The sequence below is a fragment of the Micromys minutus genome (genome assembly GCF_963924665.1).
Source record: "Micromys minutus genome assembly, chromosome: 10".
Taxonomy (NCBI): domain Eukaryota; kingdom Metazoa; phylum Chordata; class Mammalia; order Rodentia; family Muridae; genus Micromys; species Micromys minutus.
Window position 1 is genome coordinate 11910380 of NC_137979.1, and position 26436 is coordinate 11936815.

Consider the following 26436-nt stretch of genomic DNA (forward strand, 5'->3'; position numbering starts at 1 on the left):
CAGGCATCTGAGAACACACATATAAACACACTCTACTGAACACTTTGAAACACTGAGGAGGCTGGTGATTAACCACTTCTGCATTAGAAGCCTCTGTTCCCTTTCCCCAGGCACAGTTCTGCCCTTGACGCTGGGTTTGACCAATGTCCTTTCTGCAGTGACCCCAGAGCAGCTGTTGGGGAGGAGTTCTTCCATGGCTGGCTGTCCTGAACTGGTCTAGCTCTGATGGCCAAAAGGCCAGGGACACACCTGTATTCACGCTCAGGTTCCGTAGGGACAGTCAGCAAAAGCCACAGTGAGCTGTCTCCAGATCGCAGTCTGGGCTTTGTGGAGAGGTGTGCCTTCTTAACCTCATGTCATACTCCCAGCACCAAAGCTGCCCCCTGCTTCTACACTCCAAACCACCAACTGCTTCCCCTTCACAGCTGGGTACAGCTGCTTGGACCTTCACTGTCAGACCAGCCTGCAGCTTCACCTGGTCCATCTTGGGCATCTTTCTCTCAAGCCCAACTTCCAACCACTCCTTCCTTTGTCTCTGTCGATACCCAGGACTCCACCCATCTCCTTACCATTCCTTCCCTTTGACATCCTCCCCCCCCCCCCAGGCCTCTGTCTCCTTACCCTGCCCCTCACCCCTTCCCTGGCCACTCCGGTTCACCATCTCCCCACCCCCACACTCTTACCACTTCCTCTGATTACCTCCTTCCTTCCTGCCCTTTTCTCCGCACCCCTACCCAGGTTTTCTGTTTCTTAGGAGCCCTACCCTCTAACCTACCCACCCTCTCCCCTGCACACCCTGTTTCCCACTTTCACAAGTGCCCCTCACCCCTCAGTGGCCTCACTCCCACCCTCAGGGTTTGAGGGTGTCACCCTCTCTCTGTTCCTGCCGCCCCCGACACAGCCCAACCCTGTCTGGGTGCTCCTGAGCAAGGGCTGCACCATCACGGAGTTCACAGGCACTGCCCACAAACGACCCTGGGAACTTTTTCTGGGAACTTTTTCCCGTCATACACGTAGCACCACGGGACTGTGTTCAAAGGAGCCTGTTTTTATCAAGCTCCAGACATAAGGAAAGAATTAGCTTCTTAGGAGGTATGATTCCAAATCTAAAGAGTCTTGTTTTGGAAGCCTCCCTTTTGAAAAGCTGGGAAAGACGATGCCGGCCCTCTTTCTTCTGAACCTGTGGTCATTCTTTTATTTGTTCAGGCTGCACGCTGCAACAGGGATCCAGAGATGAACATCTGCTTTTGGTGAGAGATGGAGCCCTGGTCCAGCATGAAGTCAGTCAATTCACCTAGCAGGGCATCTGCCTGGGTACTCACCAACAGACATGGGTTCGGGACTCAAGTCACGAAACCACCCCAGGCCAGTTTCCTCACCCGGGCCTAATATCTGACTTTAGGCAATCACAACCTGAAGACATTAATAAAAATTTCCAAAAAAAAAGGTTCTTTGGTCTGAACTGACCCATCCTCTGGACACGTGGTAAAATTTCATGGCCTTGGGCTCAGTACTGCCACTGTGTATGTGAGTCACCCCTCTGTCTAGCTTTTTACATTATTCACCCTGTAGTGACCTGGAGGTTATTTCCATGATCAGATCAAATTGTCACTACACACCAGCCATGGAAGTCCTTCCTGTGGGCGAAAGAGCGAAATTCACAGTGTAATAAACAAATTAAAACCCAGCTTGTGGCACTTGCTAAGATCTGGGTAAGGATGTTCTGGGGTTGGGGGTGGGGTGGCAATAAACTTTTAGCAATCCCCCTGCTTCAGCCGGTGCTGGAATTACAAATGTATGCCCAGCTGCTGTTGTTAGTTTCTGGCCATGACTGAATTTTAGCTTATAAAAATCTTATCAAAATAGACAAAAGAAAAGTAGTCAAGCCAGATTCTTCATAAGGTTTCAGACAACCAGTGGGTTCTTAGAAGACGTGTGGGCACGATTCCAATGCTATTTAGTCGCACACATTGAGGATAGTGCTCCTGTTCCCCAGCCCTCCCTCCCTCTCCTCAATAGAACTGGGCACCTGCCTTGTTCTGCTGGCCTGATTTATTCCTTCCCCCTTCGGCTCCAGCCTGCAGGAAGCCCTCTCCTTCTTTCCTGGGACCAGGGGCTTGTTTAATAATTCCATAGCTAGGAGTATGATCCCTCCGACTGGTACGCTCTTGGAGACCGGGGCACATGTTAATGGGAGTAGGAAGATGGGACTTTGAACTGCAATGCTACAAAGAATCCAAGACACTCACATTCATCTCCCAAGACGGAGGCTATCTGCTTGAGATTGTCTTGACTCTCGGAATCTCTCTGTCCTCATGGCCCCCAATTGCACAGCACAGTGTGCAGATCTGGGGCTAGTTAACAGTTCAACCTTCTCGATTCCTACGTACGGGAAAGGTTGAGGGATTCCAAGGTGGAGACCAGTGAGATCAAAGAGGCCCAGCCCTTTTGTCTCTTGGCTTTTTCCTCCCTTGGACTGCTATGCCCCTCAGGTGACCTATACCCATGACCATCAAACCAGACATGATATTCTCTGTCAGACCAGTATGTGTGCCAAGCAAGGTTTCTGGGCCCACAGCGCTTCCATCTCTGACTTCACTGCTGTAAACACCATCCACCACGATATAAACCATTAAATTAAAAACATGCCTCACATGTGGAACAAATCCCGACAGCTCCGTGAATGGGCTGTGCCTGCACCCAGCCTTCTCACTGTACGTCAACAAAGCAAGAACAAAAAGGGCCATCCATCCCCCTGGGTGTGGCAGCTGCTGTGACTGTCTCACCCAGGCCCTCACTGGATTTCTAAGCTGGCTGCCAAGCTGCCACTACCCTGCTGGGATGCTCGTGGTGAAAGGTGCCCTTGGGGATGACAGGTGCTAATTATCTTGTGGGAAGGACTGAAGATAACGAGGGAGAAGCCTCTCTTCATAGCACTGTGTCCTCTCTGTCTGAGATAGTACATGGAACTGGAGTCCCTGGACATGGGCAGGAATAGGGGCCAACATTGTTTCGCAGATGAGGCTAGGGAGGGACTTTCAGGAGGGTCAAGACTGCATGGGACTAGCTGGGATGCTGCAATGTTCACAGGATATAGGGATAGCTCCATGTTACATGGAAGTAACTGCTGGAGCCCCACACTGGAACACAGCCAATGCTGAAAGAGCCAGGACATGCACGGGCATTTGGGTTTTGAGAATGTTTTGTTGGCTGCCAGTTTGGGATGAAGGGCTAAGGAGTGGACAAGTCAAAGTAGACCATTGGCATCCTATTCTAGTTTCCTTTCTGTGGCCGTGAAAGGACACTCGGACCAAAAGCGCCCTGGGGAGGAAAGGGTTATTTGGCTAACGGTCCATGATGGAATGAACTAGAATCAGAAGCCATGGAGGAGCGCTGCTTGCTGGCTTGCTCTCTGGCTGGCTCTCAAGTTCATGGGCAGCTAGATTCCCACGCAGCTCAAGACCACCTGCCCAGGGATGGTGCTGCCCAAAGTTGGCTGGGCACATCAATCAAAAACAGTCCCGTACAGACATGGCCACAAGCCAATCTGAGCGAGGCAATTCTTCTGTTGAGGTTCTCCCTTCCCAGGTGACTCTAGGTTATATCAAGTTGACAATAATACCAAACCAAAGGACTTTGCAGATCTCACTGAGTCAGGAGCGAGGGCCAGACAATGGTTTCATGAATGAAGGGAACAGAAAGGCAGATCCTTAGACACTGTAACACTTCAAGCCCCGCTGCACACACAACTGTGTCTGTGATGTGCACAAACACTAATGAGGTATTGGTAGAAGGACTCTGCAGATGGAAGCAAGGCCTGGGGTGAGCGAAAGAGAGTCCAGGAATTAGACCTGCGGGAGGGGGCGCTATGTGGCTGCAGTGTGGAGGCAGAGGCTGTAGTGTAAAGAGAACAGGGACTGGGAACAGTCTGGTGGGCAGTCTGGGCCATTACTGCCAGACACTGAATTCTGCCACCGACGTGGCTGCACTGCAGACCTCAGTTGAGCCAGATGAGGATACAGCCTTGGGAACTGGTAAGATTCACACACACACACACACACACACACACACACACACACACCACACGGGAGACATGAAAAAGGGCCATTGTAGGGGTTTGGGGAGAAAAGGAGGGGGACATACACATGAAATGTTGAAAAGAATAAATTATAAACTAATTAAAAGCTGGACGAGGGGCAAATTCTTTTGTAATTGCTAAGGAGCCAGAGGCAGGAGGATCTCTGTGAATTGGAGACCCGCCTGTTCTAGTTATTCATTCCAGGTCAGTCATGACTACACAGCGAGACCCTGACTCAAAACCGGGGGCTGGGAGCTGGAGAGAGAGCACTGGAGACTCCTTCAGAGGACTTAAGTTTGATTCTCAGCTCACAACACTCAGTCCCTAGGACTCCACCACCCTCCTCTGACCTCTAGCCACCAGGCACGCATGAGGCACACATACATATATGCAGGCAAACCCCACACATAAAAGTGAGTTGTTAAAAATTACAAAATTCCTTCTCTCACACTTCTGCATCATGGCTGTCATTCATTCCACTGTGCACATATGTTTGATCGTTTATTTTTAGTAAACTTTAGTATTCTTTCACTAAAACTCTTGCTTTTTTTTTTTTTTTTTTTTTTTTTTAAGTTTCTGACCTCCATCTCTCCGAGAACAAGTCAGGTCTACTATTGACTAGATTTTGTCTGATTCTATGGCTTGTATATAAAATGTCTCCTGTGGGCTTGTGTGTCAGGGGACTTGATTCTCAGCTGGTGGCACTGTTCTCAGAGTTTGTGGGGCCATTAGGATGTGGCATCTAACTGGAGGAAGAGAGCCAGATTCTGTAGACTATGTTGAGGACTGAGGGACAGAGGAGACCCCACCCTGTGTGACCGTGAGAGGACAGTGATGACTCAGTCCATTCGAGGTCCCGTGGTAGTAAGAGGGGCGCCATCCTCGCCTGGGTCCTGCTGTGGCTCAGTCACTTAGAAAGGTGTGTAACCGGCAGGCGGGGAGAGCTCCCAGCAGTGCTGAACTCTCCATCTGAGTCAGCAGTCAAGTGGGGTGTGGATGGACACCCAGGTGTTTTCTATGTGCTGACAATGAGGTGCAGGCTCTGGCATGTGGGGTGTCATGTGGAGGGTATCTCTTTGTGATGTTCCCTGCTCCAACAATCCCAGTGGCCTCCCCAGGTAGCAGCCTCTCCTCTTCCTACTCTAGAGTCAGCTTTTACTTGTGTGCATTTGGCCCTTCACTGCAGTCTACCAGACAGCGTATCTGTGGGGTGCACTGACTGAGAAGGTGGGGTATATGGAGGGGTCCCATCTGAGTGTCTCCATCACATGCTGAGTCTGGCAGCCTTCTCTGCTCTGCATGGACTCCTCCTGGGCTCCTTGATATCACCTCTGAGGAGGCGAGGCAGGATTTCGAGTTGGAGGCCCGTCTGGGTTACATAAGAGGCCCTGTCAGAGGTCTCCTCCCAAGAACGGGGTCTATGGTGCGTCCAAGCACAATAAAACTATTGAACTAAGCCAGGCCTGGTGGCACATGCCTTTAATCCCTACACGCAGGGAAAGAGGCAGGAAGATGTCTGGGAGTTAGAGGGCAGTCTGGTGTACTCAGTGAGTAATCTACACAGCGAGACCTAAGGAAATGACACTCAAAAAAGGAAAAACAACAAACAACAACAACAACAAAAACCAGGCAAACAAAATAAGTAGTGTGATGTGCTACATTTGACAAACATGATCTGGGTCTTTCTTAGGACCCTGAGGTATCCCCTGCCCCACTCCAAGCCGTCACCTGAGGTCCCCGCTCATAGTGCTGCGAGAGCGGTTCCCTGTAAGTGCCGTACCTGCTCAAACAGTGGCGCCCACAGGATCCTCTGCACACTCCCCAGAAGAACCTCTCAAGTCTGGAGCCCTTAGTACCCAAACTGGGCCTGCTAGCCACGCCCATACTCGCGTCCCCACTCCAGTGTCACAAAGGGAAAGGGGCTTAATGTGAGGGATTCCTCAGGTACTTACTTCCCAGTGACCAGAGAAATGCACATGAAGGAAGCTCACCATTGATTCTTCCCATCCCAAACCCTATTAGCTAGTGTGTCTCAAGGCTAACAAGTCGTCTGGATTAACCCTGTGGCTTTTTCTATTCAAAGACCAAGGGGAAGAATCTAAGAATCTTCCCAACAGAATCAACTCCTGAGACAGTGCCAGGGGCATAAGACATGGTTGTGGAAATCCATAGCAACTCTGAAAGGTGCCTATGACCAAGCATCCTGGCACCCACATCAGCCTGTGGTTGGGATACCAGGCCAGCCCCAGGCCTTCACGGAGGTCCCTTCTGGCCCTGGGTTGGGCCAGTGCCTCAACTTGCAGACCACACAAATCTCACACTGCCATATAGGGATCAGTTTCTCAAAATGTTAGAACACGTCTTAAGGATCTGTTGGGTGGTGCTCGTCCCATTTGCAATGTGTGGGTGTACACTGTCATGGAACCTCAGGGGAGAATCTCTTGTGAAAGCCACATGTCCCCACACACCGCTTTCTGGGTGCTGCTTTTGTTTTGTAATTTGTAGTTTTATTTTTTGTGTATGCATGTTTTGCCTGAACGCATCTGTTCACCCTGTGTGTGCCTGATACCCGTGAGATCAAAAGAGGACATCGGATCCCTTGGACCTGGAGTTACAGGAGGTGGTTAGCCACTACGTGGATGCTGGGAATTGGAACCAGAACCTTTGCAAGGACAGCCAGTGTCCTTAACCACCGAGCTACTGCACCAGCCCCTTGGCCTTGGTTATAATTACCTACTTGGAGGGTGTGGTGTGATACCCTGGCACACATCCATAGTGGGATGTCAGATCAGGTGGTGACAGTCCATACCCCCAGGCACCCATCAGTTTCTTCGAGGTGAGAACTCTTCCAGCTGCTCTGAAATAACACCCATGGCTGACTCTAGTCTCTCCACTAAATGGAATACCAGAGCATACTGTTCATCTGACTTTAATCCTGTACCCACTTCCCTGCCCACCCCTCTTAGGTCCTGGCTCTAGTAATTACTATTCCATTCTCTGCTCCCATGCAATCAGCTTTTCCAGCTTCCACATGAGTGAAGTCTTGTGGTATGAATGGATTTAAAAAAAAAAAATGTAGTAGGCACTGTATTCAAGAGGCAGAGGTGGGATGATCTCAAGTGAGAAGCCAACTAGGGATACGCAGTAACACTCAGTCTCAAAAAGCCAACAGATGGGGATGTGTCTCAGCAGTAAAATGCTTGCCTAACATGCGCAAGGCCCTGGGTTGGTTCTTAGCACTAGCAGAAACAAACGCCACAATACAGATGAACAGATCGGCATTCAGTGGTGAAAAAAATGAAACCCTGTCATTTGCAACAACATGGCTAAACCCAGAGGACACGGTGTTTCGTGAACTGAGCCGGGCACACGAAGCCAAGTGCTGGATATTCAAGGTCTTCCAGGAGCACTGAATGGAGGGGTGGGGAGAACAGAAGGATGTTTGGCTGAATAATGGGAGTACAGCATAGGTCCGGAACATGTCAGGGAGGCCACAGCGCCTGGCAGTTTACTGTGCTCTTCATAGAGATGTGAAGGACACAGAGGCTCCAACACACAGGACTGGCAAGTGCTTGAGACAGGGTCTGTCTGGTCCCAGCACTGCACACGCAGGCAGACACTGCCACACAGCAGTCATCTGGTATCCACTTGGTAAATATACGAGGGGGTCAGAGAAGGTGGCACAAGCCTACGACCATAATTCTTGGAGTCAGGAGGATTGCTGCAAGTCTGTGGCCGGCTTGGACTAGACTGAGGACAAAACAAAACCCCAAAAACCCCTCTAACAACCCACAGGGCCCTCACCCCAAATAAACAACCCATGCATGAGGCCCCAGTCGCCCACTGCAGATGGGTTGGTGGAAGCAGCTCTGAGCAGTAAGCTGAGAACCCTCACTGAAAACTCAAGATTAAGCACAGGGCGACAGCTAGAGTGAGGGCCACTTCCAAAGCAGGCACCTAGTCCCATTTTTGAACAGCCTGGGCCAGAAACCGGGAGATCGGGAGATCGGGACCATGGACCATGCTTCTGCTTCAGGTCAAAGTGGGAAGGTCCACAGTGGAGACGTCTGAGCTGGGCTGCACTCGTGACTGCACTCAGTCACCAAGCACGTGGAGAGAAAAAGGCTGCTGCCAGGGCAAGGACAGCAGGATGCTGGTCTTGGACATCAATTTACTAGATTAAAAGATGTCTGGGAGTGATGAGACATCCTGTGTGTGTGTGGGTGCTTCCAGAGGGACAGCGGTTAGGGAAAGAACTGCCTTCCTTGTGGGTAGCCCAAATGGCAGGTGGAAGAAGGCAGTGTGTGCTAAGTGTGCAGGTCCCTCTAAGTGAGGGCGCGTGGCTGCCACCATCCCCTGCTGACACAGCCTCCGATATCTTTTTTGAGATTTATTTATTTATTTATTTATTTATTATATATGAGTACACTGTAGCTGTCTTCACACACACCAGAAGAGGGCATCAGAAATCATTACAGATGGTTGTGAGCCACCATGTGGTTGTTGGGATTTGAACTCAGGACCTCTGGAAGAGCAGTCAGTGCTCTTAACTGCTGAGCCATCTCTCCAGCCTTATCTTTGACCTTTTAATGCAGAACTATATCAGTGATTCCAGGAGCTTCCAGGCCTTGAGCACTGGAACTGCTGACTGGGCAGCTACAGTGTTCTTTGTCTCTTCAGTGTGTCTCTCCGGATACTATGGACCCGGCTCCTCTGATGTAAGCAATCTAATAGCATTCTTTTATTATGCACACATAGAAGCTACTGGTTTTGTTCCTCTACAGAACTCTAACTAATGACCAGGAGAAGGTGGCAGGGTCTATAGCAGCATCTGAAGGGGGAATCAATGCCTGTGGCAGGTGAATGGCAGAGCCAGACTACGTATTCACATCTCAGAATGACTGACATTTTTCTTAACTGTTTGGCAAAAATGGTGAAATATGACAATATGATGTGGTTTGTACAAGGTAACCAGGGCCATAGCCCCACAATGGCAGCTCAACGCTGGGGTCTCAGTGTGGACAGGGAGGCTGACTATGCTAATCCTTGACTAGACAGGACTTGGCCCTCATGCTAAGGGCACTTGGAAAACATATCATGCTCATGCATTTTGTGGCTTCCCCTGGCCCATCCTAGGAAGATGTAGTTCCTAGGCAGAACCTCATAGTTCCCCAGAACCCAGAATGGCTTCCCAGGTCTCAGGGCAAAGGACACAGGGCTAACAGCAGCAGAATCAGCAGAGTCTGCAGCTTGCCCCCTACATCAGCTTTCTCATACGCCGGTTGTGCTTGTCCACGGTCAGGGCTGTCCGGTCCACAGCTACGGTGATGCCATCCAGAGCTGCATCCTGGCGCTCCAGCTCTGTCTCAGTGTCCAGTGCGAGTCCCTTCAGTTTGCCCAGGATCTGGGAGAAGCAGAGATGAAAAGCAGTTTCCATTCGTGTCTCAACAGCAACAGCCTGATGTAACTAGCCAAAGGGATACAGCTTTCTGAATCAGGAGGACAGCCTACAGAGCTGCCGCCTGAGCTTGGCCTCAGCACTAGGCTTGACCCTGTGGTCCCAGCATGCAGCTGCCCCAGCACAAAGCATACATGACCATCCCCTGCAAAGTGCTGGGTGAAACCCACGTGGACCTGGCCAGGAATATACCCATAAGCTGTGGGGTTCTGCGCGAGGGGAGACCAGGGCAGTCACCCGTATCTCACTTCAGTGTCCCACCCAGAAATAAAAATCATAAGACTGAGACGAACAGACTCCTTTCTCTTCCACGCATACAGAAGGCATCACCCCAATCACAAACGTACAACAAAACACTAGTATCTGCCACAGAGCAAAGCTCTGCCAAGCAGGTATCTCAGATTTCTATGAGCTGAGAAATGCTACCATGTCACAGTGACACAGCCTCACGTTCTGTACAGTGACACTAGCATGAACAGACCCAGTGTGTGGTCATTTATTCAAACCATAGATAATCAATCACACATGGGTCTGGGCTAACAGAGCCACTGGGCTGCATGGTTCACTCTGTTAGACAAACACTGGGGCACACCTTATGTGCAGTACAGCAGGGTGCTCGTCATGCTGCGGCAGCTGTATACACCTATGCCCACGACTCTCATAACAGCAGGGAACCAAGATTCAGACCTGTAGAAGTCACTGAGACGTCGCCTCACAAGGAGCCATCTTTATCACTTGGTGACAAATGCCTGTAATTTAATAGGCTACACAACACAGGGCCACTTCAAAAATACAGGCTAGCCTCACTTACCTAGGATCAGTGATGCAGAGAGCACTGAGGGCTGGGTAACAGGTATGTGAGCATGGGGCCACCGGAGAAACAGGCCACTGCAGGCCAGACACGTTGGGTCCCTTTAGCTTCCCTTCTGCTCAGATCTGTGATGCATACTTACTGATGCAGTTTACTTTACTGCATTTCTGAATTCCTCACGCTGTGGTTGCTCTGACTGTATTCTGATGGAGCTGGGCTAAGCAGCGTGCACTTTCAAGCTGACAGCAAAATGGAAAACATCCTAAAGAAAACAGTGACTTCTGCCTGTGATGTCGGTCCGCACCTTTCAGGAAGAGCCTCACCTCACATTGGGACCAAGGAAGAGGAACTGAGGAACCTGATTCATCAGGACATCTTGGTCATGATCACTCTTTCCCCACAGCTACTTATGGCAGGGATGGGTTGAGTGGAGACTCCTGAGGTCCCCGAGGCCTGTCTAGCGACAGTATTACACCTAACACCTTCCCTGACCCCTACCTGATGTCACACATGGAAGTGTCCCATGAGGGTCCGAGCAGAACTACCACACATCTCAGGTGGCCCAAACTGCTATATCAGCACTCAGCTGGTGCCATGGTTGTACCCTAAGTGCTCAGTTCTAATTCACAAAGGCACCCTTGCTCTAGCCTGGCATTTCTACCAGTTCAGAAACATGACCAAGAATTCTGCATCTGACTAACAACAGACAACACAAGCAGGAAAAGCCAGGAGAGAAAGGCCTAAGTTTGTTCCCAACAGCTAGAGTCACATGAACCATCCACATGATACACTGCAAACTGCCTGTGGTAGGGCCAGCAGCAGGTTTCAGAGTTTCCTCTTCAGACACAAGACAGGGCTTGTGATGGCTGTGTGCAGTTCTTGATCCTTTTCCCCAGGAGCTGACTAGAGCTCTGGAAAGCACACAGTGGGGACAGTGAGCCCTGGGATGGGGATGGCATCATACAGTAGATCTTTTCCATCTCCTAAACTTGCTGGCATGAGACAGCAGAATTAACAAGGAGATGAACTCCTAACACCCAGCCCCACAGCCCTCTCACCCTCCATGTGGTGGGAAGGTTATCTTGCCTGTGCTGCCCACCCACTTGCCCATCAGTTATGTCACCTGACAAGGCCTCCCAGCCTCCCACAGTCAGGTCACACACAACCCCTGGCCATGCTTCTCTGCAGTCTCTGGGCCTGTGTACACATGGGTCCCATAAAGGCACATGTCTTTCTCAGAGGCGTGAATACACTGTGATGTGCTGGCAATGCAGTTCTGAGCCAGCATCCTTGTCCCTAAGGTACAGGAGACTGTGTAAAACAGAAATTCCTTTAGACTATGGCTGCTTTGAAGGCTGGGGACCAATTTCTGGCAGAACTCGGGCACCAGTTTCTGGCCAGGCTATGTGTAGGTCCCAGAGCCCATAGGCACTAGCCCAGTTGGTTGATACAATCGTTTGTCTTGTTTGTGCTTAAGAAGAACCACGCTTATAGAAAAGAGTTAAAGAAGAAAATGAAAGCTATCCATGACTCAAATCACGATTTCTCACATTAGCCTGACAAGTTGGCATTCTTACCCCCAAATCCCAAATCTGAGACTTTCTGAGCTGATGTGCCACTGCTGCTGAACACCACCCGAGCCCACAGGGCAAGCCACATCAGAGTCCAGGCACTAATCAGACATGGAGGGGCACACATGCAATCCCGAGACTTGGAAGGTAGATGGAAGAGGATCAGGAGTTCAAGGGCGACATGCAGAGTTTGGGTCTGGCCTGGATCACACAAAACCGTATCTGAAAACAACAAAAATAAAAATGTAACAAAACAAACCCCTGCAGAGCGCAGGTCCACTGTAGGCATTGTCTGAGAGCATCTTCAGTAGTGTCAGAGGCACTCAGGAGACAAGTGGATTCCATGTGTATCTAGCCCATGCTGGCCCGAGGCACTATCACGTCTGGGAAATATTTAAAAATCCTAAACAAGCCCAAACCAGTGCAGTCCTGAATGCTTCAGAACAGGGACGTTCAGCCACGTGAGCTGGATTTTATTACTACATCCACACGCTCGTATGAAAACTCAAAACACAAGATGAAAGGAAACTTCTGGTTGTGTTTCCTGGTGTGTATTTTTTCATCTTTTGGATATCCTAAACAAAAGTTTGAGTTATAAACACCCCCCCCCCACCTCCAATGCAACTCACTGAACTTAATTTTAGGAAACGTTCACCCGTTACCTCAAACTTTTTTAGAAATAAGGTCCAGAAGAGCTGAACGGACCATGAGCTTCAGGCTCACTGGATCCAGATTGAGCCAGTTACAAGAGACTAACCACTAGCCTATTACTGCCGTGGGGAGATGACTCAGCCACATCAGGGCACTGTGAGAAATCACATGTCCCTGAAAACAGCAAGGACCTCATCTGGGCCAGTCAGGAACTGGACGCTGGGCTGCAGGACACACACAGCCCTTACAGCCTGGACTGGCCGTAAAGCTGCAGGGGGAAACAGAGTTTTAAGCCACCACATATTGAGGAGTGAAACATGAATCTATCCAAAATATATTTCAAAAAGTAAACAAATGAGAATCATGATTAGTTAAGTATAATATACACAATACAGAGGTCCTAATATGTCAGTGTGAACGTTAGGCTTAACATCTCAGCTAAGACAAATATGGACACTAGCCATATGAAGCAGGGCCAAAAGGCCACAAACCTTGTGTGCACAAAGTCCATTCTATGATAGACTGTGTGAGACTTACATCTCTGTCATCTTCCTAAAAAGCTAAATCAAATGGCTCTTCCTTGTACACAGTGAAAGTGAGGCAAAGAAAGGCTATGTATGTATGGGTTGAGGTTAAAGCTCAGCTGAAGCTCAGACGCCAGAATCACAGAAATCGGGTGTGGTGAAGTCGGCCTGTAATCTCAGCACTTGGGAAGTAGAAGTCAGAAGACCAGAAATTCAAGGTCATCTTGGCTAAACTACATAAGACCTTTTCAAAATGAAACAAAACAGAACAAACAAACAAACAACCCAAACAAACTCCCCAAAACAACAAAACCAAAAGGAAATCAAAAGAGCAAGACCATGTTCTGTGACCTTTGTCTAACAGTTAAAGAATATTCACATGTAAATAATCCATGGCACAAACAACTGACTGCCCATCCAAGTTTCAGCATTATATTATACAGATATGCAAAATAAAGGCTGGTTGCTATTCAACCTTTGATTTGGAAAAACTCTCACCATTTAAAAAGTCTTAAAAATAGAATTCATTCCAAATAGCCTGCTAAGACCCCTTGGCCTGTCTGCCAAAATGCACTTGGAATTAATTAATACTGGCCATACTGAAAAGACATCCCACAGCTACTAGGTCTGCAGACAAAGAAAATCACAGGGCTAACCTTCCAAGCACTAATACTTCTAGAATACTGGTAGCCTTTTCTCTTTAAGAGAGGCATTGAAGTAATTAAATAGCACCACGCACATTCCATATAACAGGGGACGGAAAGAATGGAGCTCATGAAGTCTGGCCAAACCTTAGAAACAGTTGTTCCCTCTGTGGCTCAGGATGACAAGCTGTCTAGTCATCAGCACGTACTGCTGCCAGCCTCTGACATACTCTGGGGGCCCCTTGATGAGCCCTGTCTGGCTGTGAGGCAAAGACCAGGCTCCAGTGGACATTCCCACAAGTCCCTGACATGCACCAAACAACACAGTAACCAGGCAGCTTCACCTGTGTGATGCTCAGCCCCTGCTACACAGGCAGGACACATAAATATGTGCAAACCTGTGTCTGGGAAAGTCTGGGACACTGAGGGCTCCTCTAGAGATATTATGACTACAATACAACAATCAGCAGCTGCTGTGACCAAGAATCACATCAGCTCCTCTTAGTGTCTGTGGTAGGAGAACCAGGTGACTCAGGCAGGAACCAGACAGAAGTAGAGAGGAATATGTCAGTTCAGGGAAGGAAGCAGACAAGGGGTCACACAGCTGTGTCCTCAGGGCACACACACAACTTTGCAAAGGGCCATTCCCAGGGAATTCTTGGGAAGGGTTTTCTAGCCTTGCTGGCCTGGACAGTCCCAGGGGTCCACGCCTCTCTGGACCAGAGTTTACAGCTCAGTGGTAATGTGATGAGTGGTCTATCTGCACAAGGCTGCCTGGACTTAGACAAATACCACCAACAGTCCCGGCTGGCAGCAGTCACACCAGAAGAGCAAACACAGAGAGACCTCAGCCTCCTTGACATCTCTACATTGTCCACACTGACAGCACATTATGTAACCAGCGCTGATTGAGGCAGTTGAAATGCACTGGCCGTGTGGACATGTCTCCACACATACTTTCAAGGGGTCTCTGCCTCTTGATGTACAGCTGTGCTGTCAAGACAGCCTAGCTCAGGACACACTCTGTGTGCCCACACATGTTATAATACACTGGCTTCTATCTTCATGTAGGATCTGAGAAAGGATGCTCTGCCCCACCCTGTCCTGTGATCTCAGGATCTGGGCTATGACCACATGAATACCTACAGTTCACATGAGCTAGGCTGTCTGCTTTCAGCTGTTCTTACACTGACTCACCCAGTAACTGTAGTTTCCTACAGTGAGAAATTAGCAACCATTTAAGAACAGAGCTGGGATAAATCAAGCTGTCTGCAACTGTGAACTGTTCTTCCAGTTGAGCCATTAACATGTTGTGGAGAAGGTAAAGAGGGGGAAAGTTGGCTTTCACAGCAGTGAAGCCCTAGGGGCTGCAGGAGCATGCTCTGCTGCAACCCATCACACGCAGAGCTCCCAGACCACCCTAGTCTCACGCCCAGCCGCCGCATTCCTAGGGGCTGCCGGTGGTCTGGGGCTGGCAGGGAGGGTGGATGTGAGACTCCAGTCTCATGGTCCCTCCACTCTATGGCGTGATGGGTTTGCTTGTGCCACTTCTGAGGCAACTCAGAGACAGCAGAGTGGCAAAGCTCAGGTCTTTGGGGATCTGTGGGCCTTGAACTATATCTGGCAGCAGGCCACCAGTGACAAACAGCTGCTGTCACTTGAGGCCCAGCAGTGTTGCTTGACTACACAGGTTGAAAGCTGGGCCAGGCCACTGTTACACAACTCAATCATAGGTGACCTCAAAGAGAGTCAAATCTTCACTATACAAGACAGGAGACCTAAGGAAGACGTGCTGAGGCATAGCTCCCCAGAGTCTTAGCTGACATTGTGAGCGCCTCACACTGCTTCACAAGGAACCATCTATTCTTATCCAAGCCTTCAGGTACAGCCCTGCTGCAGGACAGGGGACAGTAACAATCATATTATCACAATGGGTTACTTGATAAGGACACAGCACGTGCCACCTCCATGCTGCACACAGACAGACAGAAGGACAGACTCATTATTTTCACCCTCCTCATCATCTGACATGATTCAGTGGCACCTGCTTCCCAGGCAAGACCAAAGCTACATCACACTTGCTACCTACTAGGACAATGTTGATGAGACTATCTGGAGAGATCACGTAGGGAAATGCAGGGCTTCAGTGAGCTACAATCAGCTGCCCAGCGTAAGGACACATGGAACAGCAAGCGCAGGCTCACTGCACCCTTTAACACCAAAAGTCCGGGACCCCTCGGCAGTAGGTCCTCTAATCAGGTCAGCTCTGATGTTCCCACTTCAGTGCCAGACATAAGCCTTCTCCTGATGACCAGCACTTATGTCAGAGTTCCTAAGGCTCCTCCTTGGGTTGTACTGGTTTGCTCAGGTAGTTCACAGAACTTAGGAAACACTAACATGTTGACTGGCTCATCATGAGGATAATTAACAAAGATACAGACACAGAGATGTAAGAGATCAGGTGTGAGTGCAGGAAGGGCGTCCATATCCTTCATGAGCACTCTGCCACTAGGAGCCTCCAACTGGTCAGCTCTCAGGAAGCTACTGAAAATGTCTCTAGGGCTTTCATGGAGGCTTCATAACACAGGTGTGTGTGTGAGAGAGAAAGAGAGACAGAGAGAGAGAGAGAGAGAGAGAGACAGAGAGAGAGAGAGAGAGAGAGGGAGGGAGGGAGGGAGGGAGGGAGGGAACCACCGGCCATCGAGATGTGCTCCACACCAAGCCGTTCTTCTGAAATAGGGCTAAGGGTACTCATATTCCAGTCTTGCCCTGGTTCTTCAGTAGCCAGCCCCACCCTGAAGCTACTCTAGAGGCTGGGGCTACTGGCCAGCAGAGAAACATGGGAAAATACTTCGCTTTAGGAGTGAAGTAGGATGCCCCATGCTTCAGTGACTTTCTCCAGCATACATCATCTGCCAGGGAACGAATCTCATTAAATGTACAGTGACTGAAATGTTAAGTTTCTTCTCTGACCACAGTGTATCAAAGTAGGAATTTGGAAATTTATAACATTTATAGATATATGCAAATTAAATAGCATGCTCAGCAACAACCAGTGGAAAGGAATTAGTAAATTCTTAGAGACAAATAAAAATGAAAACACAACACAGGAAACAAACCAAGTCCATATGGGACAGATCCCCGAGTGTGGGGGTGGTGGGTGGGGGGGGTGTCTCTGTGAGCAATCAGTGTCACCATCAGTCACACCCAGACAGACTTTCTACTGACAAAGGACACCAATGAAACCCAGCATGCCCTCAGGAACAGAAAAGAGGCTTCAAGAGCGCACCCAGATCGTGGAGTTTAGTGAAACAGTGAAGGGAGGGGCTGCAGAGATGGCACAGAGGTTAAAGCACTGGCTGCTCTTCCAAAGAACCTGGGTTCAATTCCCAGTACACACAACTGTCTGTAGCTCCAGTTTCAGAGTACTGGATGCCCTCTTCTGGCTTCTGAGAGAACAGGACATGCACACAGTAGCACAGACATATGTGGGGAAAACACTCATGCACATAAAATAGGGAAGCAGGAAAGGGAACACCAAAATGACTCCTGTGCGCAGAAGATGTCTAACTGTGGAAACCTACAGCTCAGCTAAAAAGGTGACCAGGTCTGAGCCATGAAGTCAGCCAGCTGCAAGACAAAAGCCTGCAGCTTCCTGTACCGGCAGCAAAGGACTAGAAAAAGATGTTGGCCATGATAGCATCCTAGAGAACGGAACAGTAGCCTTCACTGAAAATGAAGTTTTGCTAAATGAAGTCAGAGGGCTGAAACAGACAGAAAGGTTCCCTAGGTGCCAGGTCAGAAGGTTTCAGACTGTCCTGATCATGGAACCTCCCAAAGTGACACAGAGACAGTGTAGGCAGAGTCAAAATGCAAGCTGTAGTTTTTAAACCAAAATGGAAAGGCCAATTTTCAGATCCTTATGGAAGGGGCCTAGGACGCCAAAGCCACCCTCACAGCGTGGAAGCTGGGTGTGGTGGCAAATACATGTATAACCACAGCACTTGGGAAGCTGGAGGCTTGGGAGCCTGAGGGCCCTACAGGCCACATAATGAATTTGAGGGCATCCTGGGCTACCTGCCTCAAAGACTAAAAAGTAACCAACAACAGAGGTATGTCACACTGAGCAATTTTAAAGGTTACTATAAAGCTACAGCAATCAGAACACTGATCAACAGACCAAAACAAAGAAGAAAAGAGAGAAATCCATACCTCCATGGCTAATGGATATTTGACAGGGCTTCGAGATGACTCTAAGGGGGAAAACATCAGTTCCCCCAGCAATGTGGAAGCTACCTCATTCCACATGCAAAAATGAACTCAAGATGGACACAACTTCAGATGGGAAAGGTAGACTCAAACAAGAAAAGCAGGGCTAAGTCTTCAGGAACTTGTTATTACTGTTCTTTAAGCACCAAACCAGCATATCACAAACAACAATCGAACAAAGCAGAGAAGTACATAATAGATAAATTGGGTGGGGTGGTGCACATCTTTAGTGTCAGCTCTTGGGAGGCAAAGGCAGACAGATTTCTGAGTTCAAGGCCAGCCAGGGTTATACAGTGAGACCCTGTCTAAAGACCAAAGTATCAGACAGGGTAGGGGAGGGCTGGGGTAAACATTTGAATTCTTTGGACCCTTGTTGTATTACAAAAAATTTAAAAGCTGGGGATAATGTTATACCTGGGAAGGAAAAACAGAAATATTATCATGAGTTTGGAGCCAACCTGGCAACATAGTAAATTCTAGGCTAGCTTGGTTTACAGACTGAGAGACCCTGCCCCAAAATAAGTAAATAAATACATAAATAAATAAATAAAGATAGATAGATAAATAGATTAGAATAAGATCTGAGTAGCCTTAGTTCCTGGGTCCTGGAAGCATCAAGATCTTTGGGACTTCCCATGTAACAGGAACATCTTTGTCTTTATAACCAATGAGACCCCCACACCTGAGTTTATGGCTATGCAATGACTATCTGTGTGTGACTGGAGGGTGGGGGTGGTGGCCACAAGATCCCACTGTGACCTCCCAGGGAATGGGGGTTAAGTATTAGGTTCAGGTGTAAGACTGGTCAATCAAGCATGACCAGAGATGTCACCTCAACAAAAACAACAGAGACCCCAGTTGGTGACACCGACGTGCTGGAGGGTAATAAGCCAAGTCCCAGGGAGAGGATGGGAACTCAGACTCAGGGTCTCAATGAGCAGACAGTGTGGGTGTGGATGCCCTGGCCCTTAAATTCTTCTTCAACCTCAGGGATACTTGCAGGGTACATTTATCTCCTGCAGATGAGGTTCAAGCAAAATGGCTGACTGATGTTTTTGAGCAGAAAAAAGGTACAGTTTGAGGTAGAGTTAAACTTGGGATAACAGGGAAAACAGGCCAAGGTGGCAAGAACTGAAGATGATAAACCATGTTCCAAATTTGTTCAAAAGGAATAAAAAGGCAGAGACAGAAGACATGGATTTAATATTTTTTCATCATATTTAATTGTTTCTTTGTGCATGCACACATGCATGTAGTGCTCAGAGGGCAGTTTAGTTTTCTCTTATTTTTATTTTTATGTTTTATTTTGCCATTTTTTTTTGTTTTGAAGTGGGGTCTCAATGTGTAGCCCTGGCTGGCCTGGAACTTGATATTCAGATCAAACTGTCCTCAATCTCATAAAGATTCTCCTGCCTCTGCCTGATTTCTGGGGATTAAAAACATGCGCCACCATGCCTGGTCTAGAGCAAATTGTGAGACAGTTTTCTCCTTCTACCATGTCGGCCATCAGGCTTGGGTCTTACCCACTGAAACATCTCACTGGCCCACAAATGTCTTGAAAGAGGTTGTATAACCAATAGAGAACCACCAAATTATTTCCAGAAAGCTACAGTTAACGAGCTGGGCAGGTACAGCTGGAGTAGACGGAGCATGTGGGAGCTTCCAAAGATATAAGCATCAAGCTGCAAGACCAACCTGTTCTGCAGACCTCAGCTGCAGACCTCAGGGGCACTGCAGCATGCCTTTGCAGCCTGACATTAGACCTTCCACACGGAAGCCTCCTTTCTCTGCTTCAGTTTGCTGCTAGGGCCAGCTGGCTTTCTGCCCACAGCCCACCATGTCTGATCACCTTGATTTCTACTGGTAGAATCCAGGATAAGGCAAAGTCGGATGAAGAACCTCCCAACTCAGATGAGGACACAGAAGCAGGGACAGGAGAAACCCTACTCGGACCCTGCGTGCCTTGCTTTGAGACTGAAACCTCCACTTCCTGCTTTATCACGTCCCCCCTTTACCACCAACTAATGTGCCTCTGCGGATCCATGAACCAAGTGCAGCCACAGTTCTGAGGAGGAGCAGACACTCTACTAGTTGTCAGCTGAGGGGCTCTGCCAAATCTACCAGGGGATTGGTTTCCTTCTGGCCTCCTGGACTTTTTCTCTCCCAGCCGCAGTGACGCGGCAGCTGGTGGCCACAGACCGCGCACCCACTCAGGTCACTCCCACCCCTGTGTAGTCCTAGCCACTTCCCCATTAGCATCCCCAACTGCAGTTTAAATCACCAGGACACATCTCAACATAATGGCTTTAACAGCATCTGCAGCCAAAGCCACAGCTGGATGGAGGAGGGTTTCTTGCGTTTTTGTTTTCCCCAGAACTTAACTCATTCCTACTTGGGTTAGAGCTTCAACTACACAGCTAGGAACTCTTTTCTAAATATGAAACATGTGTTTTACCTTGAAAAGACCATTTCATGTAGAGCTAGGCTGCACCTCCTGACCACCCCAAGTCCCCACCTGCCTGTTCCCTCAGGTCCAGCCTGGCATCACAGACGGCCTTCCAGAACCACTGCCCTCTGTGTCCCAATGCAAGACCTCTACACCTGGCGCTCGGTGTTGCCAACCCAGGCCACTCCGGGGCCGTCTAGGTACTGCCACAGACAGGCACTGTGGATCTCTACCCCATTCTCAGCTTGGGTTGGGTTCAGATTGACATCGTCCGCCCCCCCCCCCCGACCCTCAGCTTTAGGATGAAGGTTGACAGAGATCAGATGCTCACAAACAGGAGATGCCTCTCAGACCCCGTGACCACCATTGCAATTAATAAGTAAAATTCTGCTAAACACAAGTGCAGGGCATAAACATCGTCATAGGCTGAGCTGAGCACCCACACACCCAGCCTCCCCAGGCTGATGCCGTCCTGTCCAAAAGCTCAGAAGAGGACGCAAAGGAAACTTGAGGACACGGGTCCTGACACACGAGTAAGTCCACACCTGGAAGGTCTTGAAGACAATGTGACTAGTGACCTGCAGATGATGCTCACAGCTGGCAGTGTGCCTGGGTCATGCTTACACATAAACATTGGACCACGAAGAAAAAGAAATAGGGGGTTTATGTTTAAAGTATTTCATAGAAAGTTTAAATTTTCCCCCAGAGAGGAAACTGCTGAGCTCAAAGTTTGTGCCTATGCAGACACACAGCTGAGAACTCATTTCTAAGAACAGGCTTACTGAACCATATCCACCACTTGATGGAGACAGTACTCTGCTGGAGGCATGTCCCCACAAACAGAACCCCTGTATTTACCTGCAACTCCCACAGACGAAGGGCAGAGCTGGGGCAGAGCTGTTCCCATCTCTGAATGTGGCTACAGGTCTTGGTTAAAACAGACAGGCCTCATGGGAGGTCCAGGGCAGCGTGAACGCTGACTCAACATTTTAGTCATGCGCCCTTTTTAAAAGGTTTATTTAGTTTTACTTTATGTGTAAGAGTTTTTTGCCTAGATGTATGTATGTGCACTGTGTGCATGCAGTACCCAGACAACTGTGAACCACCATGTGGGTTCTGGAAAACAAACCCAGGCTTCTACAAGAGCCAGTGCTCTTAAGAAGCTGTCTCTTCGGCCTCCAGTTTTCATTTTCTAAATTAAGAATGGGGTTATGTTTATTCGTGTATGAATGCATGCATGTATGTATGTTATATGCATGCAACTCATGATCCAACTATCTCACCCTCATGTTCCTGCCTTATTAACAGCCCTTATCTGGGTATTGCTTTTGTTGCTACTGTTTTTAGTCTCTCTTTTCAATCCGGGCTGGCCTTGAACCTTTGACGGTCTTGCTGAGCTTCCAGAGTCCTGTGACTAGAGACAAGCCATCATATCCTACAAGTACTCTCTCCTAAGGGCAGAGACTGAAATCTGTCAGTAAGAGGACACACTGAGGCGTCTCTTCAAGCACTAGAAGAAAAGGCACCTGCACTGCCCAGCAATACTACAGCATCTGTGTGGGATTTAAGTTTCAATCTTCTCAGGAAAAGTGGAAAACTTTCAGCATCTAATGTTAAACATGAGAGATCTGAGCAAGCTAATTTATCCTTAACTGTATATACACGTTTACTGAGAACATGAGTTCATGTGCAGCACATAGCATTCACGACCTGTACACCATACAATATGTGTGCACAATACTACAGTATACATATTCTATGCAGAAAAGTCATAGCACATATGCAGTGCACACACTGACAGCCCATACATACATACTGAGTGGAGATCACCACAAGGTAATTATATGTGCAGAGGGTGTGCACACTTTGAGTCTGTATGCCACAAAACAAGAGAGCTGGGATGGGCATAGCAAACCTAGAACCAAGCAGCTCCTTTTAGTTCAGTGGTTGTCAACCTTCCTGATGCTGTAATCCTTTAATACAGCTCATGCTGTGATGACCCTCAATCATAAAATTATTTTCACTGATACTTCATAACTATAAGTTTGTTATGTCATGAATCATAATGTAAATATCTGATGTGCAACCCCCAAAGGGGGCATGACCCACAGGGTGAGAAGCACTGTTTTACTGAAAGGCATGCATCTATCTTCAGGCAGGAGAGGGATAAGGCACAGGTGGAGAGGACAGAGGTGCTGAACTGTTCCACTGAGGCAGTGGCACCCTTTACCTCTGTCAGCTCCTGGGCTTCCTCCTCAGAGAGTAGTGGCCAGTTCTTCTGCAGCTGCAGCTGCTCGCCTTCCTGTCCTCCCTCGGGCAACTCTCGGTGTGTAGGGCAGCCCATCAGTCTGGATGCTGGAACAGGAAGCTGAGGTCAGTGGTGAAAACTTTCGGAAGGGAACAAACCACACACAAGCGTTCAGAACATCACAGAAGGCATTTAAGACTGCCACAGGCTTTGGCCCAAGGTGCACGTCACAGTGTCCACATGGGTATGTGTGGGCCTTGGTCCTGGGCCCCTCCTGAGCTGACACATCAAGGTGAGTTCGCAATACCGTAAGCACCCAGAGCTAAGTTTTCAAACATCTCTTAAGAGAAGGGCCTATAATTCACAAGTGTTCACATTTTTAAAGATGTGGCATATAAAACACAAGAACTGTTGAATCCTGGTGAAATACACATATCACCAGGAAATGTGGGGACAGTTGAGCTATTCCACAGAACACTGTGGTTCCAGAGAACACAGGAAATGGCCAGCTATTGGAGCCAAGTGGTGTTGCATGCACAAACCTGTCCCAGTTTGTGAGTCAGAACCCACCTTGTGGTCAGGCAGCACCCAGCTCAATGGGACAGTTCTGCAGATCAATACACACCTGTGCTGGGCACTCTTGGCACCCAAGACAAAACAGCTGGCAGGACAGGGCAGCCAGTAGCTTCTGGTGGCGACCACGTGCCACCTGTTCTTTATTTAGGAGCAAATCCACAAACGCAGAACTTCATAGCCCATATGAGATCTGCAACTCTCTTCCCTAAGACATGGGGCACCCGAATAAAGAGCAGCAGCCAAGTGCATTTTCTGGTCTGGGAGGGAACAGGGAGAGCACTGAGTCTGACGAGCAGCCCCTCCAGTGGCTCTCACACTTTCCTTAGCAAGGCAAGGTAGAGTAGAGTAGCCTGGAGGTCACTGCTGCACAGAAAGAGTGAAAAGGGTATACCTAGGGGAGCTCTCGCTAGGCCTGAGGGCAGGGACCCAAAAGATCAGTCACCAAGGCATGCCTGTCTTTCTCAGGTGCTTCAAACTCAGCACAAAATCCCTGTCACTCTGAATCTCTTGCCAACCGACTTAAAAGGCATCCCTCCTGAAAAAGGCACACCCTTAGGAGAAAGACGGGCAGGGTAAGGACGGGCCCATGGGCAGGGTAAGGACGGGCCCATGAGATTGGTAGATGAACACAGAGGTAAACACCCTTCACCTCACACATATTGCACTCTTTAGTGTGTAAACCCAGTCTACCAAATAACCAAGTTAGGACCCATCACTGGAACAGTGGTTTCCTACTGCATTCTTAACAAAACTGGTTGCAACAAGCCAAACTGATTACAAACTCGTATTTGCCAGGCACTAATGGAGTGGTAGCAATCAGCTTCCTTCAACCCCAGATCCTAGGGCTCACTGCTGGCTGACTGGACTTCTACAGCTTCAATAACTGGGACTATGCTTCAACAAAGAGAAAGCTAAAGCAAGATTCTCCTAATGGATGTTCCTAATGACCCACAGACACATGGAGTCTGGGATGTTTTCCACAAGCTGTGGGGTCAGCTGGGACCCATCTAAGCCACAGAGCACTCTGCCACCTCCAGGGCTGATTGCTGACTCGCTGATCCATGTTGTGAAACATCTGAGAAGAATTACTGTGGTTCTGGGCAGGATGGTTTCTATCTCTGTAGTCACTAATGATCTGTTTAATAAAAGCAGCAAGAACGGCTCCTGCAGCAAGGCAGAGAGACTGCAGGGACAGAGGGCCAGAAGATGGCCTTAAGGGAGGTCAGCTGGCAAAAGGGACAGATACTGTCTCCCCCCCATGGACAGCCCACTAGCACACAGCTCAGAACAAAGGGATCCGCTTCTGGGAACTACCTGGCCTCGCATTCCTCATCTGCACTCGGAAAGCAGCTCCTCTGGCAGGGGCTGCAGGCTGTATGAGGCCTGAGGTGCTAGTCCACAGGTCAGAAAACAAAATGCACATTCATCCACAAGGGCAGGAGAGCGAGGAAGGGGAAACAGAAGATCATATGCTGTTTTCACAGACACCTATACTTCCAGTGACTTTGTAGTACATAGCACATTCAGGCATTGAGACCATAGGTGTATAAAGGCCAAGTCACTCTCCCTAACCAGCTTTCTGGCCAACCCAGAGCAGCACAGTGCAACCCGAGGACCCTGTCTTTGGACCCAGGAGCACCACACTCACAGTGCCACCCATGTCTGTATTCCTACACATCCTGCCTTTGGGCTCAGTGATCACCATCAGGCAAAATGTATAAAAACTATCATCAGGAACCTCTTGTGAGAGCTCAGCTAAAAATAGCACAGTGCTTGCACACTTGAGGACCTCATCCTAGGGTGGTCTCCTAGTTAATTTTTATGTCAATTTGCCTTATGTCAGAGTCATAGGAGAGGAGGGAACCTCAATTGAAAAAAAATGCCCCCATAAGATTGATCTATAAGCAGCCTATAGGACATTTTCTTAATTAGTAATTGATGGGGGAACAGGGGGGAGGATAGCCCATGGTGGGTGGGTTACCCCTGGGCTGGTAGTCCTGGGTTCTGGAAGAAAGCAGGCTAAGCAAGTCATGAGGAGCAAGCCAGCAAGCAGTATTCCTCCATGGTCTCTGTATCAGCTCCTGCCTCCAGGTTCCTGCCCTCTTTGAGTTCCTGTCCTGTCTTTGGTGATGAACTGTTTTATAAGTGTACAGAAAATAAGCTCTTTCCTCCCCAACTTACTTTTGCTCATGATGTTTCATCACAGCAATAGACACCCTGATTAAGATGGGCAACTATATCCTAGGACTCTCAAGGGCTTCTAAGCCTTTAAAAGACAACTTCGACCAATCGGATCAAATGCCATCTTCTGTCTTCCACTGTGCTATACAGCTGGGGACGTGGCCAGTAGCTTCAGGCATAAGTGCTGAGAGCTCTGTGAGCTGTTTTGTAGCAGATGTCTGGGGGCGGCTCTCAGTGCCTGCTGTGGACGGCCCTTCTGGGCATGTGACGACAGCAAGCAGCAAAGAAAGAGTTAGCAGATGATTCAGATCACACTATGCATGTTTCGGTCACAGAACGGGAGGGCACCATACTGCTGATTTCACTCAGATAAACCATGAAAATATATGGCATGTACCCCAGCAGGGAGTGCTCTGGCGGGGAGTTCTACAGGCCTTTCAGGAACCCACAATCACAGGACCTTCGGGCTCTGGGGACAGAGAGGCCAGGTGGAGGTGAGGTGAGATGAGAGATTAGGTTCCTGGTGTGGGTGTTCCCTGGGGGACAGGGAGGCACACTAACGTTAGAAGTTAAGGACAGAGCAGATTTGGGGTTAGGAGCAGCATAGGACTCTAATGTTAAAATCCAGAGTTCACATGCTGCAAACTCCAGGACTCTCTGAAAGAAAAGGTATAAAATCCTCCTCGGCTTGCATGCCTAAAGCAGATATAAAGCAGCAGTGAAGTTCACGTGTAGACTTGTGCTCCGTGATTTCATTACTGTTCACAAATATTCCATAATCTGAAACTCAAGAGTCTGAGATACCTGTTGCCAAGTGACATGGAACAAACCATAATGACCTGCACTGTTTTCAAACCTATTCTTTTTTTTTTTCAAAAAAAAATTTTAATATTTATTTACTTATTTAATGTATATGAGTACCCTGTAGCTGTCAGACACACCAGAAAAGGGCATTGGATCCCATTACAGATGGTTGTGA

General features: G+C 48.7%; 1 protein-coding gene across 1 annotated transcript in view; it reads right to left on the reverse strand.

The window, feature by feature from the left end:
- Positions 1 to 8507: 8507 nt before the first annotated feature.
- The window catches only part of SNAP47 (synaptosome associated protein 47), a 40836-nt gene continuing 22907 nt past the window's right edge, over positions 8508 to 26436 (reverse strand). The window contains exons 4-5 of the mRNA XM_080923631.1: positions 22683 to 22807; positions 8508 to 9482 (exon numbers count right to left, since the gene is read on the reverse strand). Coding sequence (XP_080779757.1) covers positions 9336 to 9482; positions 22683 to 22807 — 272 coding nt within the window. The 3' untranslated portion in view covers positions 8508 to 9335. The remainder of the gene's footprint in view (positions 9483 to 22682; positions 22808 to 26436) is intronic.